The sequence below is a fragment of the Phymastichus coffea genome, unplaced genomic scaffold, assembly GCF_024137745.1.
Source record: "Phymastichus coffea isolate CEN01 unplaced genomic scaffold, Cenicafe_Pcof_1.1 PCOF00029, whole genome shotgun sequence".
In the NCBI taxonomy this organism is placed as follows: Eukaryota; Metazoa; Arthropoda; class Insecta; order Hymenoptera; family Eulophidae; genus Phymastichus; species Phymastichus coffea.
In genome coordinates, this window is record NW_026706840.1 from 4,008,187 (window position 1) to 4,029,305 (window position 21,119).

The window sequence follows — 21,119 nt, forward strand, 5'->3', positions numbered from 1 at the left end:
CATTTTAATCGCTACACCTGGATTTTTCGAATTCCAAGACAGATAGGAAAAAATGGTTCAGACAAAAGTTGTAGGGGACGAAGGGTCCTAAACAATGATCCTAACAAATTTGACCTTGAACTTGACATTCAAGGTTATTTCAAGGTCAAGTGGTTTTTTTTAATAGGAACACCTATTTTTGACCCCGGATTCGGAAAGAGCGGAAAATTTCACGTTCAAAACCATATTGAGACATTTTTTTCACGGTCATTTCAAGGTCAAATCAAGGTCAAACTCCGAAAAATCCATTTTAAGTCGTTTTTCCACGAGTCACAGGCTTAAGTGGTTCAAACTGATCGTAGATTTAGTTACATCACTTAATTAAAGTAAGTCCCTTCGCCTCACACTGTACGGCGTGCTTGATTTAAGTGAGTCCCTTCGCCCTTACCTTATAATACTGATTTCCGATTGTCGCACCACGATAATTACTTCAGCTTTCTCCTAAAAGTAATGTCGTGGCAAAAATCTTTTTAGGCTGATAGTCAACCATTTAAGAGCCAGCCATTAATTACTATTAAATTTAAATAGTAAAATGGTATCAAAAATATTAATAATTATAATATTCGCCTGTATGTGGTTGCGACTAAAAAAGAAAAACGTTTGTCACACTTTATTAATTGTAAATTTTATAAAAAACTAATTTGATGCTTTTTGTAAAAAACAGAAATGTTGTATCTTTATTTATTTTTTCGAAAGTTGTGGGAAAATTGAAGATATGAGCTGTAAATAATGTGATTGTTTCAAAAGAATAGTCATAACTTTCGAAACAATAAATATGCAACATTTCTTTTTTGTACAAAAAGCATCAAAGCTATTTTTTCTAGAATCAAACTATCAAAAATAAAGTTTAATATTAAAAATGTGCGGAAAATATTAAAATCGGTCAGCAGTTCAGATATTATTACAAGAATCTTTGACTGAACAGAATTTATTTGTAAATGTGCTTTTGATGATTACATTATCAATATTAGTACTTTTTAAGTTTGAACGGAAATAATTCACAATATTTAAAATAATAGCAAGTTTTAGTATTATGTGCAATTCAAATTAGAAATAATTTAATGATTATTACTTTATTATAAAACTTACAATTACAAAAGTGTGACAATCGGAACACTTGTGGCAAATACACTTAGTCAGATAAAGTTACCGTAATCTAGGAACATTTTTCTTTTTTGGTCGCGACCGTATACGGGTGAATATTATAATTATTATTATTTTTTATACCATTTCACTATTCAAATTTAATAATAATTAATAGCTGCCTCTGAAATGGCTGACTATGCGCCCAACGAGATCGTTGACATGACGTTGGCTTTAGGAGAAAGCTGAAATAATTATCGTGCTGCGGCAAGAATTTATGCTGAACGCTATCAAGACAGACGACACCCCGAAGCTATGGCTATCAGACGTTTAACTCAAAGAGCTCGTGGTGGACACATGGTGCGTCAACGTGGGCGCCATTAATATGATGAAAATGATAATCGGGTTGTAACTATTCTGGCAATAATTCATCTTGACCCACAGATAAGCGCTCGTTGAGTCGAAAGGGAAATCGGTATTCCAAAAAGTACATTTTTAAGAATTATGAAGGTGCTTAGATATCATGCATATCGTATTACTCTGGTCCAAGAGCTACAGTTTGCTCATTTTCAACAGCGTATTATGTTTTGCCAATGGGCTTTACAAATGATAGAAAATGATCCAGACTTTTTTAATTTTGTTCTTTTTTCTGATGAGATAAAATTTCAAAGTGATGGGGAATTGAATAGACATAATTGTCATTACTGGTCTGATATTAATCCTCATTGGGTCAGAACTGTAAACCATCAAAGACGTTGGAGTATTATGGTATGGTGTGGGATTATTAATGGATATTTGATTGGCCCTTACTTTTTCGAAGAAAATGTTAATCAACACACGTATTTAACGCTAATAAGAGATGAACTACCTGTATTGATGGAAGATGTTGACTTAGAAACGCGACGGAGAATGTGGCTCCAGCAGGATGGCGCAGCACCACATTTCGCTCGAATTGTCAGGACTTTTTTGAATAATCAGTACGGTAACAGATGGATTGGTCGAGGTGATCCTGTTGAATGGCCTGCTTGCTCACCCGAGCTTACATCACCAGATTTTTACTTATGGGGGTACTTAAAAAATGCCGTTTTTGCGGAAAGGCCCACCACAAGATTAGACATGATGGACAGAATTCGTCGAGCTTGCGATGCCATTCCAAGGCAAACTTTGCTAAGCACCGTTCGACACTTCCAGAGGCGTTTGACTATGTGCCTGGAAGCAAATGGTCGTAATTTCGAACATTTGCTTCGAGGCTAGATAAACACATAAATGAGAGGCGAAGGGACTCACTTTTTTTTTTTTTTTTTTTTTATTGAGCTTTATCAACTGCAATGCAGTTTATTACAGCTATACTATAAGTGTTATATACAGAACATTTTACATTATTTTCGCTTAGTATGTACAGGGTTCGTTATGATGTATACAAACTTTGTTATGATTTATACATACGAGGTGTGTTCAAAAAGTAACGAGAATTTTTAAATTTCGCGGGTTTGGAGAGTCCGCTTGTATAAAATTTTTTTTTATTATGTTGGTACACATGCCCCTGAAGTACGATAAAATTTTCAGCAATATTCATTGCTTACTTTTTAAGTGGCAGCCGCTAACGTTAGACGTGTTTTTCGAGCTCGGCGATTTTCGTTTGTGAAAAAAATCAAAGAATTTGTATTAAATTTTGCGTAAAAAATGAAATAAAGTGTAGTAAAGTTTGTCAAATGTTAACAAAGGCATATAGTGAGTCTGCTATGAGTAAAGCAAGGATTTATGAGTGGTATAAGCGTTTTCAAGATGGCCACGAAAACGTTGAAGATGACGAACGACCCGGACGCCCAAGCACATCAACAACCGATGAAAACGTGAAAAAAGTGAAAGAAATGGTTATGAACGATCGCCGAATCACAATCAGAGAAGTCGCTGATGATATTGGCATATCAGTTGGCTCATACCATCAAATTTTTTCGAATGTTTTGGGTATGAAACGTGTGGCAGCAAAATTCGTTCCAAAATTGTTGAATTTCGAACAAAAACAGCGGCGAATGGAAGTTGCTCAGGAGTCGCTAAATGAAGTCAATAACGATGCAGAACTACTAAAACGTGTTATAACAGGTGAGGAAACATGGGTTTACGGATATGATGTCGAAACTAAGGCTCAATCGTCCCAGTGGAGGCATTCTGGATCGCCAAGACCGAAAAAGGCTCGACAAGTACGGTCGAATGTGAAGGTTATGCTCACTGTGTTCTTCGATTTTAATGGCATAGTGCATTATGAATTCTTGCTACAAGGTCAAACAATCAATAAGCAGTACTACCTACAAGTTCAACGTCGTTTGCGTGAAGCAATCCGAAAAAAACGCCCGGATTTGTGGCAAAACAATTCATGGCTTTTGCACCACGATAATGCGCCTGCTCACACTTCATTGCTTGTTCGTGAATTTTTGGCCAAAAACGAAACTGTAACGATGCCTCAGCCTCCATATTCGCCAGATATGGCTCCATGTGACTTTTTTCTATTTCCAAAAATAAAGAGAACATTAAAAGGCCGTCGTTTTACAAGCATACATGACATTAAAAGCGAATCGCTGAAAGAGCTAAAAGCTATTACAAAGATCGAGTTTCAAAAGTGTTTCGAGGATTGGAAAAAGCGTTGGCATAAGTGTATTGTATCCGAAGGGGACTACTTTGAAGGCGACAACATTAATGTAGATGAATAAATAAATATTTTTTTCATAAAACGAAAATTCTCGTTATTTTTTGAACACACCTCGTAAATCTCGCGGGATTTTACATTTTGCTGGTTTTAAATGTTAATATTACATTTTTTTAAAAAGGAAAGTATATGTTCGCACGCATTGACATCAGGGTTCGCGACAATGGACTCTATATTTAAGGGTAGTTGATACTGCAACTTTTTGAGATTAGCCAGAAGGGACAATCTTTGGGAGTTGTATAAATTACATTGCCAGAGAATGTGATTGATGTCTTCCGGATTTTGATTACATTTACATAATGGGCTATCTACAACCTTTATTTTGTAAAGTGATGCTGCTAAACTGTAATGGTCACTTCTGATGCGATTGACTGTGACGATGAGTTCCCTTTTTAGCTTGAATTTACTGAACCAAGGGGATTTCGCTTCCTTGTAGAAGTTTTTAAAAAAATTTTTGCCAGTCGAGCTTGCTTGGTTTATTATTACTTCTTTAGTTTGATTTTTGCAAGTTAATTTGAAGCTTTCGAAACAGTCTGTAAAAGGAACTTCTCCTGCATCAGTAAGTTCGCATTCAGTGGCCGCTTTTGCTACGCTGTCGGCAATTTCATTACCTTCAATGCCTCGGTGTGACGGAATCCAGAAAAAGTTTGTAGACTTGTGAGGTTGAGTTAGATAGAGATTCGTTAGCTTAGTTTTTATTTCGAGAATGTACGGATTAGTTTTTACACTGAGTTTTTTTGACGCGAGAGAAGTGAGAGCACTGAACGAATCAGAAAAAATGAAAATGTTACTATGCTCGCTATTTGCGGTTACATCAAGCGCATCGCTCAACGCTATACACTCGGCAGTATACACCGATGATAGAGAGTTAATTCTTCTTTTCACTTCGAAATGATTTTCCAGTGCAACGCATGCGGTTCCTACGCCGTGAGAGGTTTTACTGCCATCTGTGTACAGCGCTAGGGCGCTATTTTCTCGTATAAAATCAGCTACTTGTTTATTTGGGTCGGAGGAATGTTTCAGTTTTTCGCCAAATTCAATATTCACAGAGATGTTAATAATTTGATCACGAAAGTTGTGACAATACAAGTGCGTCTTTCCTTTATTAATTATTTTGCCAATTAGTTCCATTGAGTTGATAATACTTTGACTGATGATTTTTTTGGGTTTTTTGGAGTGTTTTTTATTTATATAGTAAAAGCGTTTCACTGATTTAAAGGTATGTGAATCATGACAAGAAAATGTTTTAGCCAAGAAGCAGTTGGAAAGGTAAAATGCTCGGTGTTCAAGGAGAGATATCTTAGACTCAGCTATTAGTATATTTTTTGGAGTACTCACGCGAAGACCGAGAGCTTTTCTCAATGCACTAAGCTGAAGTTTTTCGAGTTTATCAACAGCGCTTTTACGAGAAGGAAAATAAATGAAGGATCCGAAGTCGATTATAGACCGTGCAAAACTTTTATAGAAGGTGAGGAGCGTGGTGGGATCGGCTCCCCACCAAGTTCCACAGAGGAACTTAATAATGTTGAGTGCTTTGGAACATCGTTTGTGAACTGAATCAATTTGTCGGAAAAATGAAAGCTTGTAATCGAAAATAATTTCATAAGAAGCGAACTGATTCACTTGATTTTATGGTGTTAGGACCAACTTTAATTACTGTTTCGCCAGGAAGAATGTTGTTGTTGTTGAAATGAATTAGATCAGTTTTTTCTGGCGCAAGCTCTAATCCTAGCTTTATGAGATTGTTTTCAATAATTTGGATTGCTTTTTGAATTATGCTCTTGGCTCTTTTTAGCGAGGTGAATTTGATGTAGATCGCGATGTCGTCTGCGAATTGTGACACTTCAACGCTTTTTTGCAAGTTTTCTGTTATACTACTAACATAAAGAATGTAAAGTAGCGGACTTAAGACTCCGCCTTGAGGAACACCTTTAGTGGCAAGTCTGGGGTTGTTGGGGCATGAATCTGAATATATTTGCCTTTCGTAAGTGATAAATTTAATAAATATTAGGAGTTTCTCTGGGCAGCCGATTGATGCTAATTTATTAAGTAAAATATCAATTTTGACATTGTCGAAAGCACCGCGTACATCTAAGAAGGCGGCTAAAACTTCTTTTTTCTCTACGAAAGCTTCTTCGACTTTGAGGGTTAGATTTGACAGGTTGTCCGAGCACGAATGTCTTTTACGAAAGCCGTGTTGACTAGCAGGAAGAAGATTATTTTGCTCAGCCCACCATTGGAGTCTATTTTTTACCATTGTTTCGAAAAGCTTGCATACGCAAGAAGTTAACGATATAGGGCGGACGTTTTTGTCATTGCTCTTGGGTATGAAATGAATAAAGGAGTTTTTCCATGGGGCGGGGAAGTCATTAAACTGATACATTTGATTGAAGATGTCGACAAGAAGGAGTTTAAATTTGAGTGGAAGTTTCTGGAGAATTTCAAAATCTAGCCCATCCATGCCACAAGAGGATTTCGTATTTTTGTCATCGAGTGCAATATTTAGTTCCATAAAATCAAAGTAAGCATCTAAAAATTCGTTATCATTACATTTTGGAATGAAGCTTGGGTTGATTGGGCGATATGGAGAACATATTTTGTCCAAGGTTTTTTGGATGCATCCAGTGAATTGAAGGTTTTGGTTTGAACTATTATTGGAAATTTTCACCCACTTATTTTTTAAAACTTTGCTTTTATTCCAAACATAATTTTGGCTAGTGTGGAAATTTATAGTCTCGGCAAAATTCCTGAAACATTCCTTTTTTTTCTTTTTAAACGTACGTCTAGCGAGAGCCGCGTGTTTTCTATACAAAATGAGATTGTCTAGTTTCGGATACATCCTCCACTTTTTGTATGATGAGGGACTCACTTAAATCAAGCACCCCGAACAGTGAGAGGTACGGGGACTCACTTAAATCAAGCACCCTGAACAGTGAGAGGCACGGGGACTCACTTTAATTAAGCACCCTGAACAGTGAGAGGCACGGGGACTCACTCAAGCACCCTAAAGGAAACAGTCCTTACTACGTCCACGTCGTTGTTTCTGGGTAGCGCTAAACGTAAGGTTGACACATTTACAACAGAAGCTTCAATGATCATGAAGTTTCCGTTAAACAAACATCATACATGGGATAGAGATGTGTGGGATTGGGGGATGTCTGGTGTAATAGTTTAGCATGTGAGGCTATGAAGAGAACGGGGTTCGAATGTGCAAGTTCGATTTTTGTTTACTAGGATGTGAAAGTTTTGGGTGTATGGGTTTCCGTTTTAAATCAACGATCAATTTGAACCACTTAAGCCTGTGACTCGTGGAAAAACGACTTAAAATGGATTTTTCGGAGTTTGACATTGATTTGACCTTGAAATGACCGTGAATAAAATGTCTCAATATAGTTTTGAACGTGAAATTTTCCGCTCTTTCCGAATCCGGGGTCAAAAATAGGTGTTCCTATTCAAAAAAACCACTTGACCTTGAAATAACCTTGATGGTCAAGTTCAAGGTCAAATTTGATAGAACCATTGTTTGACCCCTTTCATCCCTTACAACTTTTGTCTGAACCATTTTTTCCTATCTGTCTTGGAATTCGAAAAATCCAGGTGTAGCGATTAAAATGGGTCACCCTGTATATGTATAAAAATAGAAGTATAAAAATAGTTATAAAACACTTATCACCGTCAAGTGATTTAAAAATATAAAAGATAAAAGATATGAGAGTATTTTCAACTATGAACACTTAATAATTAGTGTAATATTAAAGTACAAAAATATAAGTAAGTAACTTTGGCAGATCGACATTTGGTTAGTTGATAACTTGCATAGTCTAAAACTTATATAATTATATACTACATCTAATAGATTTGGTGATTAAACATTTTTTCTCTGTCCTTAAAACACCTGGAAGACTTTTAAATATTTATATCTATTTTTAGAATAAAATCTGATAGAACATCAATAATGTTTACATTTATCTCTTTGAGAATAGGAACTAGTAAGGTAGTTTCGGTTTTGGTTAATTTTTAAGTTCTTTGATCATTTTGCACCTTTGTTCATGTAACAGTTCACATCGCCAGAAAATATGGTCAATGTCCTCCTTTTCTTTACCACATCGACACATATCATATTTAACAATATTGAATCTAAATAGATAGTAATTTAGGGACATGTGACCACTTCTTATGCGATTTAACGTAATTATCGATGTTCTTGGTAAATGAGGACATTTTGAGAATCAGGGTTTTCTCGAGTCTTCGAAGTAATTATTAAAGTAGAAAATACCTTTGTTTGGGCTAGATAAGAGGAAATGATCGATGTTTTCTTGATAACAATTATATTTAAATTTGCTTATGAAATCAGTCTGAGGTAGTTCAGTCTCTAAGATAGTACCTAATTCGGCTGCCGCCTTAGCTTTGGTATCGGCGAATTCATTACCTAGAATGCCTTTGTGAGAGGGAATCCAGATCAACTTGACATTTTTATCTAACTTTTTACAGTGCAATAATTTGGTTCTTATGATACTAATGAGCGGAGAATTGCTACTAATCTTATATTTGTTAAAAATTGCTTTGAGTGTGCTTTCGCTATCCGTAAAAATTCTAAAATCGCAGTTTTCCTCCGAGATAATTATATCTAAACAAGTAGATAATGCTAGAGCTTCTGCGGTGAAAATCGAGGCTATGTCCGGGATTTTGAAAGAGAAATTAAATTGAGGTATCGGACTCCACGCGGTAAGACCAACATGGTCTTTATTGTTAGAAGTTATTTTTGATCCATCTGTATAAATGTCTATTACTTCGTGGTCGGGTTCGAAAAGTTCTTTGAAAGTTTTGGAATGATCGGCGGATCTTAATATTTCTTTGCCTGACTTCAAATCTATATCAAAATCTTCGTAAAAGCTCTCCCAGGGTTGAGTAAACTTGAAGAAGATATCAGATTTAATGATCTGATCAGTGTACCATCTTAAATTTTCATAACATTTGACTAGTAAGAATTTTTCATAGTTGAAGTCGAACAGATAATTTTCGGACTGCTCAATGATTTTTTCAATATTTTTTATAGTAAAATTTCCTATGTTAGACATGCATTTAAGTAAATATTTAATCCCGAGAAATTTGAATCTATATGAGAGGTGTGGCAGCTTTGATTCGGCTGCAATTATGTTAAGAGGTGTGCTTTTCTGATATTCTAGAGCAAGTCTTAGAGCTGAATATTGTATTCTTTGAAGTTTTTTGAGGTGTGATTCTGCGCAAGGGGAGATAAGAAATCCACAATACTCTAGTCTAGATCTTACTAGGGATTGATAAAGAAGGATTAAGGTATTCGGGCCCGCTCCCCACTAAGTTCTTTTTAAATAACTGATGATCCTAGTGGATAAGATACTTTTCCTGACTAAATAAGATATGTGTTTCGACCAGTTAAGCCTATGGTCTAAAATCATTCCTAAAAATTTTACTTCTTTGGATGGTAAGATGATTTCATTTTCTATATTCAAAGAAATGCAATTAGTGTCTATATTGTTTTTATTGAAGAACATTAGATCACATTTTTGAAGGGCAAGTTCTAAGCCTCTGCCCTTGAGAAAGGACATAACTGTATCTATAGTGTTTTTTAATTTTTCAGCACCCTGAACTGGCTTGTCGCATTGAGTAAAAAAGATTACGTCATCTGCACACTCCAAGATTTCGATGTCTGGTTGAAGAAGTGATTTCAATTGTCTTGTATAAATTGCATAAAGTATAGAGCTAAGAACACTTCCTTGAGGGAGACCTTTATTTACCAGATACAAAATGCAGTCATTGGTGTTTAATGGAATGAGAACTCTTTCAAAAATGAGGAATTTGATGAATACCACGAATTTTATGGGCAATCCTAAATTAATTAAATCATTGATAAGTATGTCGGGTATCATCTCATGAAAGGCGCCTTTAATATCCAGAAAGAAGGCCGCTAGGCATTTTTTTTTTCAAAGAATGTCCTGTGAATGTGGGTCGTTAAAATGGAGAGGTTGTCGGCACAAGATTTCCCTTTACGGAATCCAAATTGCGAAGAGGAGAAAATATTATTGTTCTCTAGCCAGTAAATCAGGCAATTGTCGATCATTTTTTCGAATGTTTTGAGAATGCAAAAAGCCATTGAAACCGACCGTACTTTATTACTATTGTTTTTAGGATGGAAAGTGATAAGATATTTAGACCAATTCTCTGGAAAAATACCTTGATTGAAAAAGTCGTTAAATGTGTCTAGTAAGAGTCTTTTGTAAAATTCCGGTAGGAGTATTAGAAGTTTGTAACTAATTTTATCTGTTCCAGGGGCTGATTTAGTATTAGCTGAGTGTAAGGCAGTATCGAGTTCTTCATAAGAAAAGGGATGATCCATGACATGGGGATTGTTATTAGTATTTGAATAGTGATAATCAATGAAATATGAAATATTTTCATGAGGGCATAAACTTATATCTTTAGGTGAGCAAAGCTCGTTCAGACAAATTTGAGCATTTTTCAGGACCGATTTATTGCCGTTTAAAGAGGTGGGTCTATCTAAACCATTTTTAAAAGCCTTGATTTTCTTCCAGACATCAGCTATTCTAACATTTCTATTAATCGATATACAAAAATTATGAAAGGATTTCATTTTTTCTTCTTTGAGAGTTCTAATAGTTTGCGCTTCTAGTTTCTTATGATTAATAAACGACTCTAGATTACATCTATAATGTACAGACCTGAAGGATGCATTACGTAAGCGATTGATTTTTTCACAATTTTCATTCCACCAAATGCATCTTCTAACTATTCTCTTACTGAATAATTTTGAGAAGCTATCATGCCCTAGATGGCATAGACGCTGATTTTTATTTGAAAAGGAAGGGTAATTTAATGATTAAAACAAACCTTTTTCTGATGGGAAAAAGCCTAAAGGCATAAAAAACCCATATTTAATAAAAGAAAACAAAAAGCGAGATACAACGTTCTAATACAAAAAAAAGAGAAAAAGAAAGAGTTGAGAAAGGGAAAAGTGACGCGCACTACAATCACACACACACACACACACACACACACACACACACACACACACACACACACACACACACACACACACACACACACACTCGATTTTGCGAACAAAGGAGGCGTTGACGCACCGTTGAGGCGATCGTGCAACAATCGTCCAATGCCGTTAAAAAGCGCACCGTTGAGGAGATCGCTAAAATTGCCTACGAAAGGCAATGAGATTTTTCGACAGCTCGGAAAGGCGCGAATAAAGACTGCACTGGGCAGGATGTGTTTAGGTTAACGAATCTCATACATTCATGCACTCGTTGGACACTCGATTTATCACATAATTCTTTGAGCGGTAACTCGGAGAAATGAATCGAAAGGGTTGCGCAATACGTTGATTTGCATCTTTGTGAGGGCTACTGGGGTAATACCGAAAAGTCCTTGAGTGCAAGGCGAACACGTGCGGTTTTACCGGTGTCAGCACGAGTACTACTTTCTTTTCGCGGCAATTCTCACGAGACCGGAAAAGTACTGTCACATAGCGTCATTAAACTGTCGCGCTTATGCGAACTCACCCATGCGCATTCACTCTGGCGCACGCACACACATACAAATTCCGTCACAACGGAACACTTACGTTTAAAAGGCTTATCAGACCTCGAGATTTTCTTAGGGCCGGATTCACTTAAAGCGTCGTATAAAAAGTCTAAAAATATATTATATCTACTAGCGGCTGGTTCATTAATGAAAACTAAATTGTTAAATATCGATTTTCCATCGTCAAGAATTTTATTCAAATTTTTGCGATAATTAGCTCTATATTTTTCTTCTAACTTCAAGTTGATAGATATTTCGATTGGATAATGATCACTCCCCCAGGAATCCTCGAGGACTGACCAGCTTGTCACAAAGGACAAATTCATTGATACAAAAGTTAAGTCTATATTTGTTAAGTTAAGACCTTTGTCAGACAACGCCGCACGAGTAGGCTTACCATTGTTCAAAAGGAAAAACTTGTCGAATATAATATTGCTATTACGGCAGAATGATTTACTATCTCACAGGGGGTGATGGGCATTGAAGTCCCCAAGTAGAATAAACGAATTAAAATTTTTAAGTTCATCTATATATATATATATATATATATTAATGTTAACCACTCGTTACTCTTTAAGTCGTTGCCTTGTTTCGGCGATCTATAACAAGATACAATTATCAATTCACCTAAACCAGATGAAACAGAAATTGCTTGTAATTCTATGTTATTTAAATTAACATTGATGTTGACTTCCTGATATATTATATCTTCCTTTATAAAGAATGCCAAGCCTTCCCCTTGATCAGATATCCTGTCTAACCTAAGAGTATTAAATCCTGTTAATGAAAATTTTTTATTATCTTTAAGCCAAGTTTCGCAAGTGGTGATAATGTCGTATTCGTAAGCATATTTGTGTAAAGAAAGTTTTGTTGTGATCGATCTACAATTCCATTGTAAGATTTTGAAGTTATTCGTTTTATCCATTATAGATATGTATTAAAATAATTATCTTGAAATAGTATATAGTTGAGATAAAAAAAAGAAAAAAAAAATTGCAATTGTAGATCGTAATTGAAGAAAAAATAAAATTAGTATTATTTCTTGTTACTGCGAGAATAAGTTTGCCTAATGGTATTGTTGGTGTTGACTGCTTGGGTACGCTTGGAGTAATTGCTGCTGCTGTTGATGCCGCTGCTGCCACTGCTGCTACTAGCCTCCATTAGCCTATTCTTTAGTTTAGTAATGGTATTAGTCAAATGAGGTTGAGTTGGAGCTGGAGAATCTCTTTGGCTATTTGTCACAGTCGTCTTCATAGAGTTGAGAGAGTCATTACTCTTTTTTAGGTCTTCTTCGAAAGTCGTATTTAGAGTTTGTAGATTGGTCTTCTGCAGTGATTTGCCGCTAGGGACTTGTATACTGTCTTCGTTGGAATTAGACTTTGAGAGGACATGCTCTCTACGCTTACTTTCATCGATCGTCGGATAGTGCTCTTTAGTCCTTGCTGGTGGAGTTGATTCTTCGAATATAATTTTTTTTGCCTCGACAAATGACAAGTTATCATGAGCCATAAGTATATTTACTCTGTAATACTTTTCATAAACAGGGCATTGTGTATCGATACTTTTGTGATTGCCTTTACAGTTAGCGTAGCTGGGTGAATTTGCAGAACAAGTGTCTTTGCAATCGTCGCCGTGATTATCCGAGCCGCACATAATACATTTTTTCTTACCCTTACATGATTTAGCAGTATGGCTGAACTTGAAGCAGTCGAAACATTGCATGGGTCTGCGGACGTAAGGCTCAACCTCAGATTTCACACAGAAAAGAAAAACTTCTTTGGGTAAAATCTGTCCTGAGAAAGTTAGTAATACAGTTTGCAATTTGATCCACTTGTCATCTTCACCCGTAGCCCTTTTGTTTCTTCTGTTCAGTCTTCTTACCTCGGTGATAATGGCTTCTGATTTAAGGCCTTCTCTTATTTCACTTTCAGAAATTTCGGTCGGTATTCTTCTGATAATTCCTTGTCTGAACTGTTTAAAAGGGATAAAAGCGTCCTAATTAAGTTGTTTGAGTGAGTCATCTTTTAAAAGCTTATTGGCTTCTTCTAAATTCTTGAAAATGACTTCAACATTGAAATGGCCTTTATTTTTGATAGTAATATTTTTATACTTCTTGAACAAAATGCTTCCAACTTTATAGGCACTGAGCACTGACTTGTCATCCGTCAGTTTCTTAATCCATACGCCGTATGGACCCTTGTTGTCTTTCCTGAATAAAGCAGTTTCCGTGGCGGTCTTTGTGCCGTCTGCCTAGTGCTAGTCTGTGAAGGTGTCTTAACGACTTCCGTATTCTCTATCACGACTACTTTGTTGACATTATCCGTAGGATTATCGGCACCTCTCTTTCTAGAATTTACCTTTATAGTGTTCTCAGTGTCCATCGGAGAAATTTCAGTGTCGCCCGCCATATTGGCAGGGGAAGCGTAAAGACGTCTCAGAGGAGGTTAGTCGTACTCCGAGCACGCCCGGGCACAATTCGTTCGGGATCGAGTCACAGAGTTAACGGAAAAACCAGAGAAGAAAAAAAAATCACTGTACCACGGGTGGGATGAACCCTACCCTGATAAAAGTAAAATTGATTGATTCTATAAAACTTTGTAAAGCGTTGTTACTCGCACTCCACGACACGATCCCCTAAGACCCCCACTTAACTTAATGGAAACTTTATTGGCTCAACGTATGTTACATTGCCATGATACATAGAAATATGCCTTCAGGAGGGCGCGCAATACAATTGTAATATCTTTAACATTTAAGTTGTATATAAACGCTTATAAAAATATAAAATTATTAATTATTAATATTAATAATATATACAAAGAGAATTTACATGTAATTGTCTAAGTAGGTTCGTGCTACAAAGGTATTCGGTTAAGTTAAATAATTAGAGCTAAATCATTATACTTTTATTTTTATGATTTCTAGAAATTCAGCTATAGCACCGATAACATTTTTATCGTTAGACGCTAATAAGGATATAGCGGAGTATGGTCCATATTTATACATTTTTCTAATTTCCTTGAGGAGTTTTTTCCTCGGAAGGTGTGTCAGTTCGCATTCCCAAAAAATGTGTTCTACCGAGTCTTCAGATGAGTTACATTCGCAGTTTTTATTTAGTACTATGTCTTTGCGGAATAAGCTACTATTCAGAGATGAATGATTACTTCTAATTCTATTTATAGATACAATGGCTTTTCTTGGTAGCCCTAGATCAAAAAACCAGGGTTTGGCTTGATCTCTGTAAAAATTTTTAAAGTAGAAAGTACCCTTTGTAGAGCTTAACTGGAGAGCCAAGTTCTCATTTTCCTTTTTATATTCTTTCTTATATTTGGAGAAAAAGTCCGAAACGGGTATTGGATTGTCCAATAATACCCCATTTTTGGCTGCATCTTTGGCTAGGGAATCGACTATTTCATTACCTTGCACTCCCACGTGTGCAGGTATTCTAACTAACTTAATGTCTATATTAACAATATGCGCATAGGCGAGTTTACACTTTAGATCAATTATAAGGGGAGAATCACAGCGGTCTGAATTTATAGCTTTAAGTGCACTTTCCGAGTCGGAGAAAATAGTGTAGTTCCCATGACCTATTTCGATTATTCTTTGGATAACAGTGATTAAAGCAGAGCATTCAGCTGTAAAAATGGATGCTGAATCTAATATACGTTTTGATATACAAAATTCGGGAGCCTTGCTCCAAGACGCAAAACCGACAAATGATTTGTCGTTTTCATCTAGTTTAGAACCGTCCGTGAAAATGTAGGTATTATTTTTGTCTACAGGGTACATATCGTTAAAAAATTTATTTGGATCTTCTCCTTCAGGTATTTTTTTAGAAAAATCTGTAAAAATGTTTGATTTATATAGCAGGTAATTATAGTCTCGAGTATACCTCATATGTTTTTGCGTACTAATAATGGAATCCCTTAAAAACCAGATTTTGTCGTAGCTTTTGGCCATGAGTGAAATTTTGAAATTATTGTGAACAGAGAAATAGTCAGCGAGTTGGATTATATCTTCGAGGTTATTAATGATTTTCGTTTGATTGGAGGCCATGCATTTTAGGATGTATTTTAGGCAATTAAATTCGATTCTGTTTTGCAAATACGGGATTTTAGATTCGGCAATCATTACGTTAATTGGAGTACTATTCATGTATCCCATAGCTATTCTGAGAGCTGAATTTTGTAGCTTTTGTAGTTTTTTAAAAAGTTTGTCATTGCAGGGAGACATAATAAATCCTCCGTATTCTATTTTTAATCTTATCAGGGCAGTATATAACAAAAGCAGAGACCTCGGATCCGCACCCCACCAGGTGGATCTTAAAAAACTTAATATCCTGAGACTAAATTTACATCTACGAATCAAGTTGTCTACATGTTTGCGCCAAGTAAGGCGACGATCTAGGATCATCCCTAAAAATTTGACATCTTCGGACGGTTCTATGATCGCATCATCAATTTTTAGCTCTATACCTTCATCGGTTCGTTTCCTCGAATTTTCGAAAACCATCAATATGCATTTGTCACGAGCGACCGCTAGACCTCTGTTTTTCAAAAGGGTAACGACGTCACGGACCCCTTCTTCAAGGATGCCAACTTGATCTACACAATCAGATTTAAAGTTGTTATAGACAACCACATCGTCAGCAAATTCCAATACGGCTAGAGGTTTTTTAATAATTTGGTTTATTTTCCTAGTATAAATTGCATAAAGTAAGCAGCTGAGTACGCTACCTTGGGGTAACCCTTTGTTTACTATTTTTTCTATAATTTTCGTGAAGGTGCAAAATGTAACTTTTCTTTCAAAAATTAAGTTTTTTATAAACACAATGATCTTTTTTGTAAGGCCGATTTCAATGAGATCATCAATTATAATGTCTGGAACAACGTCATTGTATGCGCCTTTAACGTCGAGAAATAGTGCTGTAGTTGTGTTTTTAGTGAAAAAGTTTTTTTGAATGTCTGAGGTAAGAATGCTTAGGTTATCTATGCAAGATTTGTTTTTCCGAAATCCGAATTGAGATGGAGACAAAACGTCATGCTTTTCCAGCCACCATTGGAGCCTTTCTTTTATTAGTTTCTCCATAATCTTTAACATACACGAGGCCAGGGAGATAGGTCTGACTTTGTTAGATTTACCCTTAGGAATGAATATAACTAAATAGTTATTCCAATCCTCCGGGAATGTTTGGTGGTGGAAAATGTCATTGTATAAATCGAGCAAAACTCTCTGGTAGAATTCCGGTAATTCAGCTATAATTTCGTATGTTATTTTGTCCAGCCCGGGCGCAGATTTTACATTGACGCTGTTCAAGACGTATTGGAGCTCTTCGTAAGAAAATGGGTTGTCTAAGACTTTAGCATCATTATCCTGGCCATTATCGCCACTCAAATTATTCAAGTCGTCCAAGGCGTTGGTGCCTATAGTTTTAGGAGAACTGAGTTCGTCAATTAAATCTATCATATTCGATTCAGTTTTAATGTTCCCTGATTGCACATCTATTTCTTTGAAACTGTTATTAAATATATGAACCGTTCTCCAAAAATCATAGGGCCTTGTCCTTGGATTGACTTTAGCACAGAATGAATCGAAGGATTTTTTTTTCTCTTCTCGCAGAGTTTTAGTCAAGTTGGCATCGAGTCTGTTAACCTCTATGAATTTTTCTAACGTGTACCTATAGCTAATTGACTTTATCGCAGCTTTTTTTTGTCTCGTTACTTTGTCGCAAAGGTCGTTCCACCAGATGCATTTGTGACCCGTTTTTTTATATTTGTTTTGCAGAGAAATGTTTTTATCATCCTGATGGGATTTGTTGGATTTGCAAGCTAGGCAATCTCTTATTGAGCAATCTAGAAAATCAGAAAATAACTTATATCTTTAAATAACATTGTGATTGGTAAAGTCAATGCTATTGAAATATGACCTTTTTTCTTCTAAAACTCTGTAAAATTTTTCCCAATTTAGTCTTTTCATATTATATCTATAGTTTACTCGGTGTTGGTATGATAATTTTACGTTAAACTCGATACTAATAGGGTAGTGGTCACTTCTCCAACTGTCATCAGTGACGTGCCAGTGGCTTTTGGAAAAAAGGTTCGGCGAGCAAAAAGTCAGGTCAATGCATGAGGTGGAATAGCCTGAGTTTGAAAGTGTAAAATGAGTAGAACTATTATCATTAAGTAAACAAAGGTCTTCATAATTCAAACTGTCGGCAATGATATTGCCATTGGGGCAATGTTTATCACTACCCCAAAGGGAGTGGTGGGCATTGAAATCTCCTCCTACAATAAAATATGTGGAGTCGTGATTAATAATTGATTCTATAAAGTTGTTCCATTCACCGGAGGTTAAATTGTTTTGAGCTTTGTTTACTTGCTGAGGTCTGTAACACGCCATAATTAACAATTTTTCGGAGTTAGTTTTAACTATCACAGATCCAGTTTCAAATACTTTACCCGTATATTCAATTTCTGCTATGTCATAAAATATGTTTTCTTTTACAAGAATGGCTATACCGCCACCTTCGCCAGCTTTTCGGTCAAATCTAATGGTGTTAAAACCTTTCAACTTAAATGATTTGGTATTGTCTAACCATGTTTCGATTAACAGTATTATATCGTACTTATATGCCTCGTTAAAAAAATTATATTTTTTGCCAACACTACGACAATTCCATTGAAGCATTTTTAGTTTTTGGAATGAATTATCCATATTGAAAAGATGATTAAATTGAGTTAAAGCTGAACTTTTGTATATAAAAAATTCTAAAAAATTCTAATCGGATAGTGGATATCCTATTTTTTCCCATTTTTCTTAGGAATTTGAGTTTTGTTTGTCGTAGGGTTGACAGAATTTTTGCCATAAGTTTTTACGTAATCCTTTGAGTTTCTTGGGATTTCAAATCTATGTATTAGTTTATCCGTCATTGAAGGTTCCTGGGGTTGATTCTCACGACTTTGTAGCTGTGGTTGCGTAATGTTAGTTTTCTGTGACTGCTGTTGTTGTACTTTGGTATCCTCTTGTTGTTGCTGTTGTTGTTGTTGAGATTGGAGCAGTATATTTTCTGATTGAAGATGTAAGGATGATAAAGCTGGGACCTGGTGTGAAATTTGTTTTAGATGTAATGGTTCTTGATGTTCGATGTCTTGAGATAATTGAGAATATTGAGATTGAGTTTCTGTTCCAGAAACTACTGACCGACATTTGGAATTTGTTGTGCCTTCAGCGCTTAATGCTGAGTTTCCCATCGTGCTTGGGTTTTCTTCGGGCAGAGGTTTGGTGATCCTAGCAGTGGAAGCAAAGGATTTCTTAGCGTTGACTTTCCTGGCCAGACCAGGAAAAGATTCTTTTGTGTTCAAAGGACCTGTAGGAGAACCAAAAACTAATTGTTTCGCCTCGTAGTAAGATATATTTTCAAAAGCCATTTTTTCATTAACGAAAGCGTGCATTTTGAAAATCTTACAGTCTCTGTTGTTGGATTTGTGTGATTCCTTACAGTTGGCACATCTAGGAAAAAAACCTTGACAAGCTTCGTTTGGGTGATCGGTCTCACCGCACATGGAGCACCTTTTTTTGCCTCGACACTTGTTTGCATAGTGGCCGAATTTGAAACAATTCAGGCACTGCATGACTTTCCTCACGTAAGGTGTCACTTTTGTGATGACATTGTAGATTTTAACTTCAGCGGGCAGGGAGCCAGTTTCAAAGCTGACCAACACAGATGTTGTAGGCAGCCACTTGTCGTCGTCATCTGTAGCTTGTCTGTTCCTTGTATTTAGCCTTGTGACTTCTATGACTTTGCTCTCACATTCGATTGCGCCGTGTAGCTCTTTTGTGTCGTAGTCGACTGGGATTCCTTTCAAGACACCTTTTCGGATTTTTTTGAAGCCTGGTATAAAAGTAGAAAGACCATTATCATTAAATGCAGTGTCGTTTAGAGAACGATTGGCTTCCTCTCTGTCGCGGAAAATAATTAGGCCCTTGGACCTGCCGTCTCTTTTAACCTCAATTACCGTGCGGTATTTATTTACAACAATCTTTCCTATTTTGTAGATGTCGAAAGGCTTATCAGTCGAGAGACTGTATTTGACCCAAACGTGAAATGGGCCTTTGTGTGCATTTGAATATCCTGGATTTTCAGGACGCGCATGCGTCGCACTGTCTTTGTCTGCAGGCTTACCGTGTTCAGCATTTTTTCTTTGGGGAGGAATTCCTTCCTGTCTGTTGTGCTTTTTGGCATTTGTGAGTTGTTCTATAGATTCTTCGTAATTATCGTCTCGTGTTCTCTTCAGATTTTTGTCAATATCCATCGGATCTGGAGGTTTGGGCGTCTCGGTATACCGAGCGGTGTCTCTATCGCCTGAGCCGTCCATCTTGGAATGCTGCCCGGCTGACGAAGCCGGGAGCATGTGTAAGGTTGCAACTTTTTGCTTGAGTTGGCTATTAATTCTGTTGTTCACTATCGTTTTCCTTACGTCCGAGAGGCAGGGAAGGAGGCCGAACGAGGTCTTAATGAACTTTACTCAGACTTGAGAGAGAGTATACTCGAAAAGTAAAGACTGTTACTCGTCAAGTCGTATTACGACCGTTCGCGCCGAGAGCTCGTGCGCGAGTCTTCCTAAGACCCCCAAAGTGCCTTAGAGGGCTACTGCCATCTAGTGGTGACTCGAGTTATCGACACGCGCTAACGCATGGCAACTGGTCGGCGATACCGCCGGTATAGTAGTACCCGCAAGATATTAAAACACAAGCTATGGGATGTGTATTACAAATAATACTTGTGTCGTAATGTACTATTTGCTATGATAAAAAAAATAATCCCTATGTCATTTCTAACATCTCTGATTAAGCCTTTGAAGTGCTGTTCTGTAAGAGCAAATGTTAAAGCATATTTTGATTTTTGTTAATTACTCTGCCTTTTGTCTTATAACGTCTGTGGCGGTCGCGCCCCGGTTGGTGCCGTCACCTGCGGGCCTGGGTTAGCGGCGGGAGAGGCGTCTCCGGTTTGATTTAGCCGGATTAGGGGGCGAGGCTTAGGGGGATGATGGCCAGATAATCCAGTTAGTCTGGTCATCCCTAAGCGGTTCATACGATCACACTCCGGCCTGACGGCCTATATAAGGTCGCCCATCGCAATACATAAGAAGCGCATCAATCGAACTGCTGTCCGTCATCAACCCGAACGCCTTCGTCATCGCCTACAACCGCTACCAGGACGCGACAGGACGCATCATCGCCGCCGAGGAACACCATCGTCCGCTCAGCCAAACGTCAGTCGCTCTTTCCAAGCAGGCTTGCCCTGTTTGTGACGCTCACGGCCCCCGACGCGGGCGAGCTTTCGCACGTCGCTGTACTGCGCTATTTGAAAGAAGGAGTAAAGATTTTTCAGGGTCTAAGCAGAATTTAAGTCTGACGTGATCTCCCGCGCATTCCCTGACACTTCCTCTATCCGGGACGAGTGTGGCTGCAGCCAAACGTCTATCCAAAAAACGCATGCGAGTTCGGAATATTTAAAAATATTATAATTCGAAGTTTTACGAAGATCTGTAATTATTTATGTAAACAAGGAAACTTCCTTAAAGTAAAAAAGCTTAGAATAAAGCGGAAAAATCAATAGCTTCTCTCATAAGGATGCCATGTACCCGGCCTATAGCATTAATACTTGATTACTGTAAATTAAAATTTATAAATATTAACA

General features: G+C 37.0%; 1 protein-coding gene across 1 annotated transcript; it reads right to left on the reverse strand.

Annotated features, from left to right (window-relative positions):
• Positions 1–14,314: 14,314 nt before the first annotated feature.
• LOC131663037 (uncharacterized) lies at positions 14,315–18,106 on the reverse strand. Its single transcript, XM_058933089.1, has 2 exons — positions 17,629–18,106; positions 14,315–17,271 (listed from the first exon to the last, which is right to left on the reverse strand). Exons 1-2 carry the CDS (start codon positions 18,104–18,106, stop codon positions 14,315–14,317), a joined length of 3,435 nt encoding a protein of 1,144 aa, XP_058789072.1.
• Positions 18,107–21,119: the final 3,013 nt, after the last annotated feature.

Coding starts and splice junctions, on each gene's coding strand:
- LOC131663037 (XM_058933089.1), bottom strand. CDS start 18,106: ATGCTTCAATGGAATTGTCGTAGTGTTGGCAAAAAATATAATTTTTTT. Junction 17,272..17,628: donor TGGCAATATCATTGCCGACA/GTTTGAATTATG, acceptor CTGATTTTCTAG/ATTGCTCAATAAGAGATTGC.